Raw genomic sequence first — 19,684 nt, 5'->3', positions numbered from 1 at the left:
TCCCGGACCGGGGCACGAACCCACGTCCCCTGCATCGGCAGGCGGACTCCCAACCACTTGTGCCACCAGGGAAGCCCAATAAATAAATTTTTTAAAAAAAAAGAACAGCTGAGAAATTTTTGGAAAAATATTAATATAATGAAAGATACCTAGACTTAAGAGATATTAAGCTGTACTATACATTGGTGTAGAAAACCATAAGTGGAATTTGTATGATGAGATTTCACTGTAAACCCTATCACAGCCCCGAATTCTGATATCTCCCCTCAAACTCTCAATTTTCCCAAGTTGAAAATCATTGCTGAGGAGAATCCCCATTAGTGAAGGGAACATAGTTTGTACCCTAGGCCTGTGAAGGATTTAAAAAGTGAAGAATCACTGCTGTCATAGTAAAAGTTATTTTTACCTAGTACCTGCCTAGATGAATGACTTGAGAAGATGGTGGTGCAGCCCTGGAAGGTTTCCTGGAGCCCTTAGCCATATCTACCAGAGAATAAAGTCCTTTAAAGGGAACTCCTCTGGCAGAGCTGGGCTTAGCTGGACCTAGTGTTCACTCATGGAAACGTCCTTTGGTTAACACTTGTCAGAGTGGCTTTTTAAAGAATTAAGTTAACTCTGAGTAGTGCATCGTTTGCATAATCCGCGACCCTTCAGTGTGTGAGACCAGACCTTGTAGAAAGAGCCTGTGTCAAAGTGGGGCGACTCTGCCCTTTGCACTCACCTGGTCAGGACACCTGGAACGTAAAGCCCAGGCTCAGTAGATGTGGAAGCCGATTCCAGGCCTGTCTCTACTGCTGCCTCCTGGGCTCTCCCAGCCTCTTGGAGCTCAGCCTGCCAGAGGAGGAGGGAAGGCTGTGGACAGAATGCAGCAGATGGTTCCATCCACCCTGCATATTTACTGTCCTGGAGAAAAGCTTCAGAGCAGTGGCCTGGGGTGGCTAACACTGTGACCGTCACAGTTACAGCCTGGACTGGAGACAAGTTGCCCAAAATAAAAGTGTCTGCAGCCCCTGTCTGGAGGCTAGAAGGAGTCAGCACGCAGAAGGCCCCAATGGCAGAGATCATGGAGGACTTCTAAGTGCAAGGACAGAGTGAAAGCCATTGCTGGACGCTCACTCACACATGCGTATCCCATGTACACACACACACGTAAACCTCTAGGGTAATTTTCAAGCCCACATACTTGTCTAGGGTGGCACCTTTGGTTGTGGTCTGTGTTTTGTCAAGCCCTTCCCAAATAACCGTTTGGTGGTGTTATCTCTCACCTCACTGACGTGCTCACCTGGTCTGAAGGTACACCTGCGTGTTAGGGCTGTTTGCCATCTCCCACTAGCGCATTGGTTCTCAAATGGAGATGACTTTGCCCCCTAGCGAACATTTGGCTGTGTCTGGAGCCATTTTTTTTTTTTTAACATTTTTATTGGAGTATAATTGCTTTACAATGGTGTGTTAGTTTCTGCTTTATAACAAAGTGAATCAGTTATACATATACGTATATCCCCATATCTCTTCCCTCTTGCGTCTCCCTCCCTCCCACCCTCCCTATCCCACCCCTCTAGGTGGTCACAAAGCACCGAGCTGATCTCCCTGTGCTATGCGGCTGCTTCCCACCAGCTATCTATTTTACATTTGGTAGTGGATATATTTCCATGCCACTCTCTCCCTTTGTCCCAGCTTACCCTTCCCCCTCCCCGTGTCCTCAAGTCCATTCTCTAGTAGGTCTGCGTCTTTATTCCCGTCTTGCCTCTAGGTTCTTCATGACCTTTTTTGTTTTTTAGATTCCATTTATATGTGTTTGCATACGGCATTTGTTTTTCTCTTTCTGACTTACTTCACTCTGTATGACAGACGCTAGGTCCATCCACCTCACTACAAATAACTCAATTTTGTTTCTTTTTATGGCTGAGTAATATTCCATTGTATATATGTACCACATCTTCTGGTCTGTCTGGGAGGCAGAGTGGAGCCCAGTGCCCTAACTGTGGAATATCTTTGAGTTCCTCCTGTTCATCAAATCCCACCAAGGGGGCTTCCCTGGTGGCACAGTGGTTGAGAGTCCGCCTGCCGATGCAGGGGACACGGGTTCGTGCCCTGGTCCGGGAGGATCCCACATGCTGCAGAGCGGCTGGGCCCGTGAGCCATGGCCGCTGAGCCTGTGCGTCCGGAGCCTGTGCTCCGCAACGGGAGAGGCCACAACAGTGAGAGGCCCGCGTACAGCCAAAAAAAACAAAAATCCCACCAAGGTACAGAGAACAGGCAATCATACGGCCGCTGTACTCAAGAGTGCTTTGAAGTTTCTTTTGAGATATGATCTACTTCTCTTTGAACCTGACAGTGATTTTTTTTTTTTTCTCTCTCCTCAGGGTGACCAGAGGCAGATCATTCCCATACCAAGTGTATGTATATTTATCCAATTTTACTTAAACAGTTACAGAATCTTGTAGCTTTCGGCCTACTAATATAAAAGATTTTTTAATGTTCTTGCTTATATTGAGTTTTTATCGTGTGGTATTAACAGCTCTGGTCTGTTGAGAAAAAAAAGTGAAGCTACACTTCAAACAGAGAGCAGGAAGTTCTGTACAAGTTTCCTTTCTTAGGAACAGCAAGGCAACCAGCATCTATTAACCAAATTCTCACCTTTCTCTCTGCAAAGGGCCTCCACGTCTCTTAGTGAGCCGAGGCAGCACTCCCCCACTCCATAGACTGCAAGAACATACTTTTGCCCCAGTAGGGTTCTTTGCACCAGGTTCTGTCCCAGTGGGACTAGGTTAACCACACCCCCATCCCAGGGGAGCAGACCATCCCTGACTGTTCAGCAGTGTCGGTAGCTTGGCCGTGGCTCTGATCAGAAAAATCTCCTCAATCGTATTCCCTGAACTTGCAGAATCACCCTACCATCACCACCATCCTGCCCTCTGCCCCTCAAATCCCACAGGCCGGCTGTACTGCAACTCTGCCCCAGCCAAGCACTCCCTTGGACCACCAACTTCTGTTTTCAGTCCTGGAATTTGGGATACTACCTGCACCAGTGTCTGCCCCAGCACAGGCCTGGACCGGCCACCCCTCAGACAGCTGCTCTCCCCACCGCTCCTTTGCTTCTGTCTTCTCTGCCAGCCGAGCCGTGTGGCCTGAGGCCAGTCAGCAAGCAAGAAGCAGACCAATGACCGACTCCCAAAAGAAACTTGCAGTTGAGATGTCTGTATCAAACAGGATCTCTGAAACAGTCCTGTGTCCTTAGAGAAGGATTTAGGTTTTTAAAAGTTGTCCAGAAATTGATTTTTTTTTTTCGGCCACACCGCACGTGGCTTGTGGGATCTTAGTTCCCTGACTAGGGATTGAACCCGGGCCCTCGATAGTGAAAGAGCGGAGTCCTGACCACTGGACCGCCAGGGAATTCTCAGAAATTGATATTTTAATCCATAAAGATTCTCTGATTCAGATTGTCTGATTCAAGTCTAATCATCTATCTTTACTTGGACTTTTTCACATGTTTTCTGGGAACATCCAAGAGACACAGCAGTCTTACATTGAAGGAAATGATGGATTTCATTTGTACAGTTTGACTTCAAATTTGGCAATGCATGTCACCTATAAATTGCCCAAAATATTTTTGTTAATTTCACTTATTTTCACAACATTAACTCTCCATTGATTAACAAGTTGCAAGCGTTTGTGGAGTGATTCTGACTTTGCTAGCGTGCCTGGGGGTTGGACTTTGTTGGGAACTGACTTTGATCAAAAACATGGATCAATCAGCACGACTTCTTATCCAGTGTTTGAGTAGGATACCCAATGGGATTGATACCAGAGGCCTCTTTTTAATCTTTATACAAAGTAGTTTCGTATATTTTTCCTGCAAAGGTGTCTACGTTCCACAGGTGGCATCTCTCCCCCTACCTCTGAGACTCCGATAGCACTGTTTTTTTTCCTCAAAGTTAATTCACAGCTATCTATAAAGTTAAGTGCTGAATCAAAGCATTTGTCAGAGTAAACGCTCTACTGGGCACCCACAGTAGAGAAAAATGACCCTTTCTTCACAAATCTCTTTCTAGAGTCCCAGAATAAAATAGCCAAGAGGAAAAAGATGCTTTGTACAGTTTAGCCCAGTGTTAGGTCAGTAAACCACAGACTGCTTCCTACATGTGAGACATTGGGTCAGGCCTTATGAATCTGAAATATCTTACAAGAAGAAAGCAAAGCCTAGCTAAAGTAACTTGCACCTTTGAATAAGTACTTCCAGAACAGCAGTTCCACCAATGGGTACCATGTGATCTCCACTGCGTGCTTAGCATGCAGCACTAAACCCAAGTCCATCTGGAGAACAGCTCTGCCCCAGGATTCGAGCCTTGGGGTCTCCTGCAGAATCTGCACCTACCTGTCGAGACTGCAGCTCACATAAACAGTAGCCCTGCCTTTTCTGGACCACGGGGGACCTAGTTAGTGCTAGGAGCCCCTGAGAGCTTGTTGGAGAGCTACCACATAGGACCAGAAATCCAGGCTTGTGCTGAGCCTCCAAACCAAGTCCCCACTCCCGCTGAAAGCTTTTTCCAGGCCCAGAAGACGAAAGGTGCCCCTAAGCCTGTGGGTGCCCAGAGGAGATCCGGCTGGAGTGCCCGTCTCTTGCTGCTCACCTCATGAGCCCTCCATTTTTTATTCTCATGCTGCTGTTTATATGTGCAGCCTCCATCTTTTGATTTTTTTTTTTTTACTAAGCTCATTTTTTCATTATTCACTTTTCATTATTCATATTTTTTCATTATTCAAACTCATGGTTTAAAAAATTACTGCAAGATTAAAGTAGAAAACAAAAATCTCCCAACTTGATCCCACTCTCTAGAATAGCCTTCTAACATTTTTTGTATATCCTTGCAGAAATTTTCTAAATCAACACAGGCATATTTAAACAAACGAGAGTGTTGCGAGTTGCTTTTTGCTTTTATCAGGGTACCTTGAACACCCTTCCAGGTATTAGTACATAGCGAGCTGCCTCATTGTTTACATGTAGTTGATGGCATTTACGTTGTGTCCACTTTTGTGCTATTACAAATATTCTTGTGCTGTGTGTTTGTCAACCTGAGTGATAGTATCTGGGTGATAGTATCTGGGTGATCAGTTCCTAGTTGTGGAAATGCTAGGTCAAAGGGTATACTTTATATTTCTGGTAGATTAAAGGCAAATTGCCCTCTGGAAACCTAATTTACATTCCCAGCAAGAGCCCATTCCCTTTTCAAAAATGGTAATTAGCAAATACTTTGATCTTTGCTAATCTGAAAGTAAAGATTTATTGCTTTGATTTGCATTTCTTCATGAATGAGTATGAACATCTTTTCACAAGTTTATTGTCCATATGTATTTCTTCTTACCTATTCATTTCTTCTAGATTCTATACTATTATCTTTTTAAATTTCAAGGAAATTAGCACTCTCCCCCAAATTTGTGATATATTTTTTGGCCTTGTTTATAATCATTTGGCCACAAAGGAGTGCAATTTTATATAGGGAAATGTGTTCATCTTATCTTTTATGGCTCCTGAACTTTGTCATGCTTAGAAAGCTCTCCCCACTCTATGACTGTGACCCACTTGTCTCCTAGTATTTTAACAGTTTCATCATTACACTTACATCTTTGATCTATCTGGATTATGTTGGTGTAGGGCATGAAGTCGCAATCCAGCTTTATTTGCTTTTCCAGGTGGCAAGTCAGTTGTCTCAGCATCATTTATTGAGTAACCCATCTTTTGTACACCTATTAGAAATAACATCTTTATCTGGATTTGATCTTAAACGTTTCACTTAGTAACATTTGTCTCCCAACTGGGAGCTGGGGTTTGAGGCCCTCTGTACCTCTTATCGGAAGCCTCATGTTCTGTCCAGTAAAAGTCAGGTGTTGAAGGCTAAGGAAAGATGCAGAGGGACAGGCTTGGAAACCGTGAAGTTTGGTGGTGACTCTGAAGGTGAACACTCCGATGCTTTGGCCCCAGTGAGGACCAGACCCCTACCATTCCCCACATGCTCACTGGGATCATGTACATCCCTGGTGCTTCCAGCTCGGGGTTGACAGTGCAGCTGAGCCATAAAATTGCTGAAAGTGGAGAGGAGAAATTTGTTTTCTAACAGTTACGTTTCTATGCTGTTGGCCTAAGCCTTTTAGTAAACAGTAGTATACTTTTTTCCACCAAACCTTATGAAGATCAGAGAAGCAGAGCAACTCCTCTAGTTAGAGCTGGTGTCCAGTCTCCTTTGCCCCTCCTGCAGCAGCCCCGAGAGTTCTGCCCTGAGCTCGGGAGGTGCGAGGGGAGGGAGGTGGGCAGTGTGCAGACTTGGAGCCTGAGAGCTCAAGTGCACAGACAACCATCCAGCATACCAAGAAGAGGCACCACTCTGTAACATTTGCAAGGGTGTGTTATGGGGTGGATACCTTAGATTCACTATTCCTGGCTGCCCGTTCACAGCCAAGGACAGGAACTTTCACATCCACTTCCAGAAAGAGCAATGGCATGAATGCCCTTCTCAAACCTCCCCCTCCCCCCATGCTTTCTTACTCCCACCCCACCCCCCTGGCAGTGCCCACCTGTGCTTGGAAGCAAGTCACTGTGTTTAGAAAAGGCTCTTTTTGACATAACTGGTGTTTGCCCTGTTCTTCAGCTTAATGATGACCTGAGAGAAAATTTGCATCAGGACATTTTTTAGTTAATGATTCAAGCATCACCTGAGCAGATCAATTGAAGTCACAAAACACTATCGCAATTATCTAGTATCCTTGCATGTTCCAAGGACACAGCTGTCCAGAAGAATTCTTAGCACTGGTCTGAGGAATTTGCATTAATCTAAAGCCGAGCTCTCAGGGAAGCCGCGTGCATTTAGGAACTGGGCTAAGGCTTAATGGACCGCCCCCTGCAGCGTGTCGCCCCAGCCTGGCCTTGTTCTCTGCAGCAGAAATGCTAAATCAATAGCTTGCTTATTATGCCTGTCACCCCGCTTGCTCTTTTCTCTCTTAAAATAGTGCGGGGAGGCTTTTTCCTTACTGTTAACTCAGAGAATGCTTGTAAAGTGTGGGTTAAACCTGCGAAGAAAGTAATTTTCATTCTCTGGTTTGGAAAATAACTGAGCCACTTTTGGCAGAGCTTTGATGTTTTCAGATATGCTAGGGATAGAAGTTCTAGATCCTTATTTTCCAGACTAGCAATTACTTAAAGTTAAAATGCTGTTTTAGTCTATAAACGCATAGAAAAAGGGCTAGACAGATACACACCAAACTAAAAAGGGGGGGGCACCTGGGGAAAGGAATTGGGGGGATGAGCATGGAAGAGGGAATACTTGTGTTTTATATGTCTATATTCTTTACAATGAGAATGTGTTTTATTACATAATTGTATAATAGAAAATTAAAACAAATTTTATTCTAGTCACAAGCATGCTTTCTGCTATGGCTCACACAACAGAAATAACCCCAGTCCTATTACGTTCATTTATTGGGCTCATCACACCCTGCCTTTTTAAACCTCTTTTGAACTTCTTGCAAGTTTATTTTAATTTTTTTAATAAAACCTGCCTGCTTGCTGATTTGTAATGAAGGACATAGTCCTTTCCAGGACACTGGGTCCCACACTCCAAGTCTAAGGCACGCCTTTCCCAGTGCCACATTCTCAGGGATACTGCCTGGTGAACATTCATTAGAGCCAAGGGAGTTGGGAGGCCGTAAGGGCTTTTTCTGCCAGATGATGTTGGAGAGGATGAAACACCCACGCTTACTAGAGATTACCCCCCAGGAATTAGAAATGCTCGTGTCTCCACACATTGCTTCATCTTACTCCGCCCCGACAATCCCTCCAGCCAAGATGATCATAGCACTTGCAAATTTACCTACCCTGTTGACCGCCTGCTTTACATTCACTATTGAACCAGCTCAAGTCCAAAATGAACATGAATTCCCTAACTAATGTTCAACTGAAACCAAAAAAAAAAAGGAGAGAGAGAGAGAGAAATAGCCATTTAAAAGGGAATACTTTTTTATTTCATTTTTTTCTTGTTTTATTTGATAAGCTAAATTGTCCATTCTTCAGTGGTTAGGAACAGATATTTTCTTGTGTTTTGTTTTGCATTAAATATGGAAATAGCTTGACCTTCCTCCAGGACAGAAAATTAGCTAGTTAACATTGGATACTGAATATGCCACAAAGTAAACTGAAATACTTCACATCATTTCTAGAATGAGGCAAGGCCCAAGAAATAAATACTCTAAATCAAGAATGAGGTTGGCTGAAGATATCTAGCATTTTATCAACTCTTTATGACTTTTTTATTATAACATGAAAGTCAGCTACTACAAAGACATATAAATGGATTTTCTGGTTAACACGCAGCATGTGGATTAAAGTATAACTTCCAGGGACAGAGACTCCAAGGGATAAAAGTGCCACCTTTACTCGATATTATACCACAGTGGGGCACGTACAACGCAGGGCACTGTACGTGGACCAGTTTTATTTCTGTTTCCTATTATTGGAGGTCACTTTGGATTGCATTTTGCTGGTAGTTCTATAGTTTCTCTTAAAGTTTTTTGAAAGCTTCAATCACTTAAAAAAAAAAAAAATACTATGGTCCAATAAAGCTCTAAAATATGCTTATATACCACAGTGAATTTCAGATGAAATATGACCCCGGAACATAGGCTGCATGGTTAGAGTAGCGATTATAATTTAATATTCATTTTCATGTTATCTTTTTTTTTCGGTACGCGGGCCTCTCACTGTTGTGGCCTCTCCCGTTGCGGAGCAACAGGCTCCGGACGCGCAGGCTCAGCGGCCATGGCTCACGGGCGCAGCCGCTCCGCGGCATGTGGGACCTTCCCGGACCGGGGCACGAACCCGTGTCGCCTGCATTGGCAGGCGGACTCTCAACCACTGCGCCACCAGGGAAGCCCATGTTGTCCATTTTAATAATAACAATAGCCACCACATATGTGCCAGGCAGAATGCTGGGTGTTTTACTGCAATTATAGCTGATAACAACCTTTCGTGGTAAGTATTATTATCCCAACTCACAGCCAAAGAACAGACAGAGCTGATATTCAAACCCAAGTTTGTCTGGTTCCAAAGTCCAGGCCCTCATAATAGCCGTTCAGGCAAGTGGCACAGTATTTGCTTGGTAAAACTTCAATTGCAAACTGCTTATTCCCATTGTTTTTAATAAAATTCCATGATGTGCTTGACCAGGCATTTAAATGTTTGGTTTTATTTCTGACCTCACTGACATAGTGTAATACAGTTATAAGGGATTTGGTTTGTCTTTTACATAAAGGTAATAATATTGATTTTCCCCCCCTTTAGCCACCAGCTAAGTATCTCCTTCCAGAGGTGACGGTGCTTGACTATGGAAAGAAATGTGTGGTCATTGATTTAGATGAAACATTGGTGCACAGTTCATTTAAGGTAAATCAACATAAAAAACAATCAGTGATCTTTGTGATTTGGTCACAGTTGTATTGGAAAAGGGAAAATTAAAAGGATGAAAGCTTGTGGTTGTTGGCGTATGACCTCACTGTTTATGAAATCCCAGTAACAGTTGCTTATTAACTCAGGTGAACATTAACTCAAGTAGCTGAATATTAACATGATTAGCTTGGGGCTGCCAATATCCCTGAGACTTCATTCTTACGTATGCAGTTTGAGTTTTCCAACACTCTGCCCCCTGCAGAAATACTTTTCAGGTGGCACAAGGCAATCAGTGCCCCAGGACACTGCTATGTGTCTGTCAAGGTAACCGGAGCACTATACGTGCTGCAAGTTGTATTGGGAGGGGCAGGGGAGGCACTGTTGAAAACCATCAAGCAACCGACTATCCTGGAAATGTTCCCAGACCAAGTTTTGGAAGATGCCCAACTCTGAAGAAGACTTCCAGAGTTAACGGCATCCGAACACATTCAGCCATTTACCTTGACCGTTTTCATGACAAGAGGTTGCTGGAGTTTTTCCTAAGCTTCACGGCTTAATGTGTATCCACCTGCCTGACCTCCCTCCTGATGGCTGCAGGGCCGCAGTGAGCTCAGCTTGCTCTCCATCTTCATCTCCCCGCCAGAACAGCCAAGATTACAAATTACCTGAGGGCCTCTATGCAGGAACAGCTATGGCTACACTCTTGGGAAATGAGTTAATTAATCGTTTTTCCATTTTTTGAAATTGTTTAAAAGAAGCAAATGATAAAAAAAAGTTTGGAAATAGGGGACTGGTGTGTTGGGGAAAAGAAGCAGGTGTGTAGGGTCCTTGTCCTATTTTCCTTGGGTGTTTCTGGTGATGGAACTGCTCTACTATTGCTGGCCAGTTAGACCACATTCTTCTTTTTACCCCCAGCCCATGTCCCCGTTTACTTTGCTGAGAGACGTGAAAGCACCACCTAAGATGGAGTGTGTGTCTGACACCAGCCAGTCACTCCTTGATGGCTCTATGGGAAGTGGGAGAGCCATCAAATTTTCCTGAAGACCTTTCTGCCAGAAACATCCCTCCTTGTGCCTGCTTCTCACTAAACAGAATCCTCCTTGACAGGACAAGGCCAGGCAGTTGTCCTAGAGTCCTTTGGAGAGTGGAGGCAGGGCCACACTTACCCCTGGCAGTGAGAAATGGCCCGGCTGGCAGCTGGGCCACGTAGGTACCACTCATTCCCCAGCCCCACAAGGGCCCTTCCAGGATTGGTTACAGGGTTGCAGTGACCTTATATCCCAACTCAACACTGAATGGCATTGGAAGCCTTTTCTCCCCCATGGGCAGGATGCTCAAGACTTTTTCAAGTCCCTGAGGAAGAAAGCCCTTTAGGACAGGGGTCAGTTGCCATTGCAGCATAGACCAGCTTCATTTCAAGAAGCTCTGGGAGTGTGGGCATCGCTGGCCAGACTGCCCGAGGTTACTGAGGGTTCCTGCCTCCAAAGGCGAGGCCTTGGCAGCCCCTGGTATCTCCAGGGCCTACTCAGAGGGCGTTGATGCGACAGGCTGATATGAACAGCATCTCTTTGTTTCTTCCCTCCCTGGCCTGCCTACATTTGCAAGCGGAATATTCTTTATCGTATGGTTTTTAAGGTTCTGGGCATTTCAAAGCCCTTTGAGAATCCAAAAGCTGTGAACCTCTCTCCTTGAAACTGCACATCTGTGCAGCACGCAGGGCCAGGACCCAGGTTTACAGCCCTGGCTTTGGCCCGGTCTCGTGCAAGAAAAGATGGAGGGCAGTGCTTGCTCTGAGCTGGGCAATGGTTTTCTCTTGTTCTATACTCTGTGGAATATGATTTCACAATCTAATGCCTTGTGAGAATTTCTTCCTTCAGTCTCTTGTTTTCTAGCCTGATTCTCTATTTTAGTTGTGAAATTATAAAATACCGAACTCATCCTTGGCCTTCCAACCAAAGCGGTGAAGACACTATAATCTTAAGCCTCAGGTGCTCTACTGAGTGCTTAGTAATGGTTCTGTGATCTAGTATTTTCCACCTTTTTTTCAGTTTACATATCAAAGAACAATGTGTGTGTACAGTAATGGGCTTAAAGGCAGAGACCCCAGTTCAGATTGTGACCAGAGTGCCCTGTGGCCACCACACACGTGTTCTCCCTCCCTCTGTTTCTCTCCTACATGTCCCGAGGGTTTGTGGTCTCATGATTCTCTTGGGCCTGTTCATTTCTACCTGATTTGTGGAATTCCATTTAGAACTGTATGTGAGTCTATCATTGAGAACATAGTGACTGCCGAAGCATCCTATTTGAATTTTAAGTGTTATTGTCAGAGTTACTTTAAATATGCAGAGGCTTGTGAGTGTGCTATGTATTGTGTTACGTAGAGCAGAACAGTCTGGGGTGGGCTGGCTTTCCCCACATCCCAGTAGGAGATGGTGCCAGGCAAGGCCTGAAATCACTGATGCATGCTGGATGGAGGTAGGGGCACTCATCAGATCCCTTGCTCTAGTTGTGGAAGAGAGGAGAATCCGAGGTCCAGAGGGGAAAGGGCCCGCCCAAGGTCGTGGCTGTGGCCTCTGACTTCACCCCACATATCCGAGGGCCCCACTTGGGTTCCATGTGTTGAACATCTGTCAAGCAGCCCCTCACAGTGCAGTCTGCACTTGTGGGTCCAAGACAAATTCTTTTCCCCTGAGTAGCACTGTCCTCGGGGATCGTCAGGCTCTCACCTCCTCCCCCTGGTGGCCAGCAGTGGTTCCTGCCATGCTGGGAGGGCTCTAGGCAAGAGCAGGGAGTTTGACAAGCCCCGTTCCCAAGCCAGGTGCACCACTCTTTGTGGTTGGGGCCAGGGAGGTGATAAAAAAGTTGCACCAAGATGCTGAAAATGTAACAATGTTCAGAACAGAAAATAATGTGCTTTTCTGCTTGTGCTTATTTTGAGGAGCCATGGCATGCTTCAACATCCTCCTGAATTGTTTTTTCCAACGATAAAAACATTGGTCCAGGCAAGCTTTTTTGGTGCTAAAGTTTCCAATTTTATTTTATTCTTTCAGACATACTAATTATAGTTTCTTTTTTCTCTAGCCTATTAGTAATGCTGATTTTATTGTTCCCGTTGAAATCGATGGAACTATACATCAGGTAAGAAATCAAAGCTAAATCTGAGTTTCAGTTAGCATTTTTTAGTAATTATGTTTCCTGTGAACTGTATTTCTAAATTCCCATTTCATAGTCTTTTTATTCCTAAATCAAAAAGAAGTAGATTTTATTAAAAATGCGATGATGTTCTGCTTTTTTTTTCACTCGGATGAATTTTATACTTCATTTATAAGGGAAACTTAATCTATTTGTAAATATTAGATGTGGTTGCAAGTTCCAATAGTTCTTTGATTTGATGCAGACTTTTAGAAGTTTCCATATCCCCCACTGGCCTAGCTTGATCGTCTAATTAACTTCCCTGTATAATTGCTTCAACTACTCTCCTAGCAGACAACAGGAGAATGTCACAAGTCACCCGCTTATGGTAGATTCTCGGGAAAAGTTGTCCATTTCCAAGGCCAGCCAGTCCAGACTTACCTTGTCACTCCTGCATCGTGTTCTCCAGTGAATATTTAGCAAAATCCAACCCAAAAAGGAAAGGAGGAAGGGTGTGCATTTTTTGGATCAGCAGGCAGCTTTGACTAAAGATGCCCTAGTCAGCTGGCGTACATCTTTGTTCTGATTTTTTTTCCCTTATTTTCCTTTTTTCTTCATGAAGCTCCTCTGGAAATAGTTTCATTTATGAAATATTGGAAACATTGCAGGAAGACATTGTAGATTTTCCACAGGGATGATCCAGTCATCTTCCTTGTCAACCCCAAGATCTAAAGGGAGAGTATCTGGCCTGGTGTGTTTATATCCCAGGAGAACTCTCCCTTGGTGCTTGAGCCGTAACAGGATGTCTTTCCTTAACGATGTCGGTAGTCTCTTTGGCCCTTGAGTGCAGAGTGTCAGAGCTGGGGGAATCGGCTGATCCAGCCACCTCATAGCACACAAGGGGAAACTGAGGCTCAGCCAGGGAGAGGGTTGGTTCAAGGTCATACGATAGGAAGAATTAAAATGAGAGCTCCAGTCTCCTCTTCCTAACCCAGGGCTCTTTTTGTGATACTCGAGTCCCTCTCCTACCCTGCCAGGAGGTCCTGCCAGGAATCCGGCCAGTCCCTGGGAAAGGCAGCTCTGTCCCTGGTGTCTCCACACTTCACACTTTGAAAAGCCATCAGGGAGCAGGCACTTGGGCATTTAACATTTGCAGAAGCGTCAACAGAATTAACTTAGCATCTGAGAAGCAGTTAAGGCTTCTGCATCTATTATCTTGGCTCCTCGTTACAAGATAATGAGACAAAGGAGAGGCTGCCCACTGGCATGGCAGGAATTAGGAGAGAAATTAATCCTTTGTTCCTTGTGACCGTGAGCATGGCCCTCAGGACCTGACCTGCTATGGCCAGCCCATTCTCGAAGGAGCCGCCCAGCTGCCCCAGCCCTCCAGGCTGTGCTGTGATTCACTTGGTGGTAGATACCCCAGAGCTGGGGTCAGAAACTCTCTCTCCTGAGGGAATGAAGCCACAGGCGCCCAGAGGAGGACCAAGGCCCTGGCGAAGGCCGTGGCCTCGTTCAAGTAATCCAGGATAGGCTGTGCAGGTCCCAAGGGGCCTATTCTTGGTTACTTGCACGCGGACGCGGGCCTGGACGCTGGCCCCCGGGGCCCAGGACCCTCCTCTCTGCCAGAGGCACCAACATCAGAGTTCCCAAACCAGTCTCCTGCCCTTCGCGTGTAGCAAAGCTTCCTTTCCAAGCAGTATTCCCAGGGAGACTGAGGACCGCAGGCCGGATCCGTTCCTGGCACCAAGCAGCCTTGTGGGCAAAAGTGGGGCCTGGAGCTACTACAGCCACAGGTCCAGCCCTCAACCCACACCCAGGCCACCCTGCTCCTCTTGCTCCACACACCCTTTCAGTCAGCCATGTTTCCGACCAAGTCCTGGCTCTGTGTAAACTCCTTTACCAGCAGCACATCCTCCGTGTGGGGCAGAGCCCCGTTCCCCTCTGTTACTCGTCCTGTTAGGTATCCAGCCTGCTTCGTTTATGGCCCCATGCATTACTCGCCCTGGCCTGCTTTTCACATTTCATCTTCAGCCTTTTCTACCCCCATTTCCCCCTCTTTTATTGCTGCCTCTGAAGGGCTGGTCATGCAGGGCTCTGGCCATTCTCTAACACCCCAAGTGTCTTCAGGCCAGGTCTCATGCTCATACTGTTTCCTCGGTCTGGAAGCTCACTTCTTATCCTTATCAGCCTGGTGAACTCCTATTCATCCTTCAAGGTCCAAGCCAAATGTTCCCTTTTGTGATTCCCTCCCCTTGAGAGGGGAGTTAATCATCCTCAATTTATCCCTCTACTACAGCTTTCATTACACATGTTTATTTTGATATATTTTTCTGTGTGTCTGCTCTAGACTGTGAGCTCTTCAAGGGCAAGGCCTGTGTCTCACTCACCTTTGTAACTGCTTCAGGCTGAGCCCAGAGCTGGGACTGAGTGAATATGAATTGAATTGAATTTTAACAAGTTTGAATTATTTTAGGGAAATGGCTAATTTCAGATGGAATTTATTCAAGTTTTAATTAGTTCTTCCCTCCTCCCACCTCCTCTATCTTCTCTTGCCAGCTCTGCCTTCTCTCCCTGCTCCCAGGTTTCCTCACATTTGTTCAGGCTCCCCAGTCAGGAGCAGAGCCCAGCCACTCTAGGAAAGGCTGCTCTTTGCCCCATCTGCTTGGCGGCTCCTCCTGATGGCTGGTTTCCGGGGCCTGGGGTAGGCTGGCTTCAAGTCCCCTGAAGCATCTGTTTCTGGAGCAGACCCAAGCAGAGTTACCTTTGTGGGGTCAGGTAGATGGTTTCCCAAGCCGACAAGGAAGGCCCTTCCTTCAACTTTGCTGGGCCTGCTCCTCCACCCCAGGCCTTCTTAGCAAGGGAGGGTTTCCAATCAGAGTAGGTAGCAGCTGGAGCAATCCCAGGCCTGCCGGGCAGGGGGCCGGGCCCTGACCTCCCGAAAGGACTACCCCAGACCACAGCCTGTGTCCACAAAGGGCCTGACTGAGAGCATGTGCCGCGAAACGCACGTGAAATGAAGGAATTGTGTCCCACAAATGCGGCACAACCCTTCCACTCACTGGTTCTGAAAATCCCCAGGACCTTCAATACCATGGTCAGCTTCCCTTTCCCCCTTGGGAGGGGCGTCTGCTCCGAACTCAGACCTGGAGCCCAATCTGAGGTGTGTCTGGCCTGAAGCGCCATATCTGACTGCACAGCCCTTCGTACGTACCACATTAAACCAAGGGGCAGGAGGCAGGAACCTGGTTAGGAATTCTTCCTGTGCAGGGTGTCCGGGCCCCAGGCCTTTCCCAGCGGCTGCTGTGACTGACCAGCGTGCTGTCCCTGCCGTTGCAGGTGTATGTGCTGAAGCGGCCACATGTGGACGAGTTCCTCCAGAGGATGGGGCAGCTGTTTGAGTGTGTGCTCTTTACTGCCAGCTTGGCCAAGGTGGGTCCTGCCCCCAGCCCTGAGCGCCCAGCCCCTCCACCCCTGCCCCCTGTCAAGCAGCCCTTTGTTAAGGTCGGGGAAGCTGTCTCCATGGTGACAGGTTCCCACCCCAGGTAGGGTGGATGCAGGCCATGTGCACGGCACCAGCCTGAGAGGCTTCTGGGTTACCATAGTGACAGCACTGGGAACAAAGACTCCATGAAGTTGCTCCCTGCGGCCGCTGAAGCTACTTATCCACAGACCAGGGAACCACACGTGTGTCCAGTGTAACCAAGAAAGGGCATATGTATCTCATCTGTTGACTGGCTACAGGCTCAGGCCTCTTTGCCCTTGGGTTAGCTCACACGGGTTTCAGGGAGAGATAAGGGTCAAAGATTCATCCACCTGCTGGGGCCAAATGAGAGTTGTGACTGCCCTCATGAGCCCTGGGACCTCAGGCCAGTTGCTTCACTTCTCTCGCCTCAGTTTCTTCTATAAGATGGGGATGATTCCATCTACCTCATGGGGTGGGTCAAATGAGATAATGCCCATAAAGAGCTTAGCACAGGGCCCCACTCCTACTCAGCAAGTGTCCGTGGAGCACCTGCCGGGTCCCATGTGCTGTTCTGGGCGCTGTCACATGGTAACTGCTACTGGTGTTCGTTCTTTATTATCATAATTATTCATCATGATAAAATAATTCACACATGTTCTGGTCCTGTGGTTTGGTATGAATCTCTGACCCGGCATCTACACTGGCTCTGACCAAGGAGAGTGCTTTCTTGGCCCTCTCCTACTGTTGGAGGGAACTGGTAGGCTCACAGGGCCCCCAGTGTGGTTTAGTCTGTCCCTTCACAGGGGAGCGGAGGTACGTGCGTGGTGTGGAGGGTAGACAGGGCAGGCCCTGCTCCTAGGAAGAGATCCTTGCCATGACCATGTCTCAAACCCTGACCCTGATAGGGCCAATGCCATCCATTTGTTGATGGCACTGCCGGTGTCTCCATGGGCACCTCAGGGACCCTGAATGGCCCCAAAGATGAGCTCTGTGGGGCCCAAGTTAGCTAGCTGTCTGCCTGTCTGCAGACCTGCTCCAAGGACCCGCAGGCAGCTTCCTCCCCCATGTTCTGTCTCTGCGTGGCTCCCTTCTCTGCATGTCGAGGACTCTCACCCCGAGTTCCCACACATGCTGCTTTGCCAGGTTGGGCATTGCTGGTTTGGGCCATCTCTCTGTCATGGCCGAGGGGAGAAAGAACCCCACTTGCTCACATTCTGCCAAGCTCATCACCAGGCCGGTAGTGAGGGAATCCAAAGCCCCGGGCTGACCTCTGCATACTGTAAAGAGAACGTGGCCTCAGGAAAAGCATAATCTTCCCTGGTGGGTACCCTTTCAGATGAATGGTACCAAGGCTAATCGTGCTGCGGTGCCGATGGCTTTTCTGACAGCGCTCTGGGCTGCCGAGGAGCCTGAAGTGATAACCAAAGAAATAACAAACAGGAAGATTGCACAATGCTGGTGGATTGAGAGCTGCTTTTTCTTTGGCGAAATTGAAAGCACTCTTTCTTGGCATCATCCCCAGCACTTGCTTAAACATCCTTGTTCAGTCGCTCTTCCTGGACGGCTCCCACCTGCCCCTCCATCTGTCTCTCCAGCCCTTCTCTTGCTGCTACCCCAAGGCTGGCTCTGCCGAATCAGCCCTCAAGTCTAGCCGTCCAGCTTCTCTCCTCCCTGGTGCACAAGCTCTGCTGACAGGTGGCCGCTCCCCAGTGCTTGGCTCTGGGCTCAGCCCCAGCCAGCACTGTTGGTGCAGAGGACCTCCTGGCCTGCCGCCCGGGGGCCCAAGCAACCCTCTGCTGACTGTCAGAGCCCTTCGGTGTCTGCTTCCCCATCTTAGTGTCCTTCCTTCATTCACTCACCCAGCAAGTATGTACTGTGTGTGTCAGCCACTGTACTAGGCACTAGGCATACCACAGAGAACAAGAGACAGTCCCTGCCCACATGAAGCTTATATTCCCCACCTTCATCTCCAAGGCCTGGAGCCCCAGACTCAGACCTTCGCTTGAAAGATATATGCCACCGCCACCATTAATGATTATGAGGAAATTAGCTAGAGTCAGCCCCTTAAAAACAACCCACACGGCACTTGGCTACCCTCACCAGCAGAAAACTGCAGAGCCCTGAGCTCACCCCACTTGGTTGGCAGGAAATCCAGCCACCTCCTGGACTCTGCTCCATCAGGATGTCTCTGGAGAGAGGAGGACTCGCCCATGGAACCAGGATGCTGCTTATAGCCCTGCATCCTGCAGCCGTGCCTGCCTTGGCTCTGCACTTGGGCTGCTGTGCGTTCTGCCGCTGGCCTTCCCAAGACCACCAGCCTCGGGTGCTTCCTACCTCCCTGGCAGAGCCTCTGGGCCCCTAGGGAAACTGGCTGTGCCCCTCACTTGGGTCTTGGTGCTGAGGCCTGACCTAACATCGGGCTGGGAGCTGCCACTCTTTTGCCTTCAGCCCAGGCCACTCAGTCTGAATGAAGATTTTCCCTCAGGGATAACCCCTTTATTTCTTTATCCAGTTCAGCCGGCTTTGGGGGGAATTCCCCCAGGCCATGGAATAGGGCCAAGCTGGATGAACCCCAACTGTGAGCGGGGCTCCAACTCCCTCCCTTAAAACTCCTGGGCTCCAAGTAAATGGAAGTGCTGTCTGGGCACCATCCAGTGACAGTCGGTGGCTGGGCTGGCCCAGCTGCCCAGAGCACCTCTAGGGGGCAGTGTGGCCCCGTGCACACAAGCCAGATCCCAAGTCCGCTCTTTCGTTCACTAGTATTTACTGAGACCTAGTATTTACTGAGACCTACTATGAGGTAGGCACCCACAAGTGCTAGGGATGTCATGGGGAACATGACAGGCAAGGCCTGGTCCCTGACAGGTGACAGGAACGTAAGGTGGTACCAGGTGGTGGTGAGCTCTGTGGGGGCAATGGCTGTGAGGCCAGAGAGTAGCCAGAGAGGAAGGGCTGGGTAGGTGATAAGGGAAGCCACGATCTGAAAAATGAGGAGACAGAAGGAGAAGTTCATGCAGAGAGCGGGGGAGAGAGTGTTCCATGCAGAGGGGACACTGGTGCAAAGGTCCTGACCATGTGCAAAGCCAGTGTGGCTCAAGTGACTTGAGGTGGAGCTGAGAAGTGGCTGCAGCCCTACAGGATCCGGCAGGGACCAGGGGGCCTCGTTCCAAATGCGACGGGAAGACAGTGCAGGGAGTGATGTGGTGTGACAGATGTCTTCCAGCGGCCACTCTGACAGCTGTGGGGTGAAGGGGTAGAAAGGAGGCCCAAGGGGAACAGGGAAGCTATTCTGGAGGCTCACGCAGCCACCACAGGCCAGAGATTACAGAGGCCCAGACGAGGCAGTGACAATACAGAGATCCAGGTGGATTCAAGATATTTTTGGAGCTGGAACTGACAAGAATTTCTGATGGATTGGATATGAAAAGTGAGAGAAATGGAAGAATCCAGGGTGTCAGGGAAATAACCAGGATCTTGAAACACATCCAGTTATTTAAATCCTTTTTTAGAAAAGTAGTACGGATCTTGCTGCAGGAGGTCAGGGCTTCTGGGCTCTTCCAGGCGCCCAGGCTTCACTGTAACACCTGCTTTCCAGTACGCAGACCCTGTGGCTGACCTGCTGGACCGCTGGGGTGTGTTCCGGGCCCGGCTCT

General features: G+C 47.8%; 1 protein-coding gene across 1 annotated transcript in view; it reads left to right on the top strand.

The window, feature by feature from the left end:
• Positions 1-19,684, top strand: part of CTDSPL (CTD small phosphatase like) — a 125,701-nt gene that overhangs the window by 102,151 nt on the left and 3,866 nt on the right. The window contains exons 4-8 of the mRNA XM_007462720.1: positions 2,364-2,396; positions 9,329-9,430; positions 12,515-12,571; positions 15,905-15,997; positions 19,627-19,681. Coding sequence (XP_007462782.1) covers positions 2,364-2,396; positions 9,329-9,430; positions 12,515-12,571; positions 15,905-15,997; positions 19,627-19,681 — 340 coding nt within the window. The remainder of the gene's footprint in view (positions 1-2,363; positions 2,397-9,328; positions 9,431-12,514; positions 12,572-15,904; positions 15,998-19,626; positions 19,682-19,684) is intronic.

Source organism: Lipotes vexillifer, unplaced genomic scaffold, assembly GCF_000442215.2.
Source record: "Lipotes vexillifer unplaced genomic scaffold, Lipotes_vexillifer_v1.1 scaffold539, whole genome shotgun sequence".
Classification (NCBI taxonomy): Eukaryota; Metazoa; Chordata; class Mammalia; order Artiodactyla; family Lipotidae; genus Lipotes; species Lipotes vexillifer.
The sequence above is the reverse complement of the archived record's forward strand: the minus strand, read 5'-3'. Positions and strand labels throughout refer to the sequence as shown.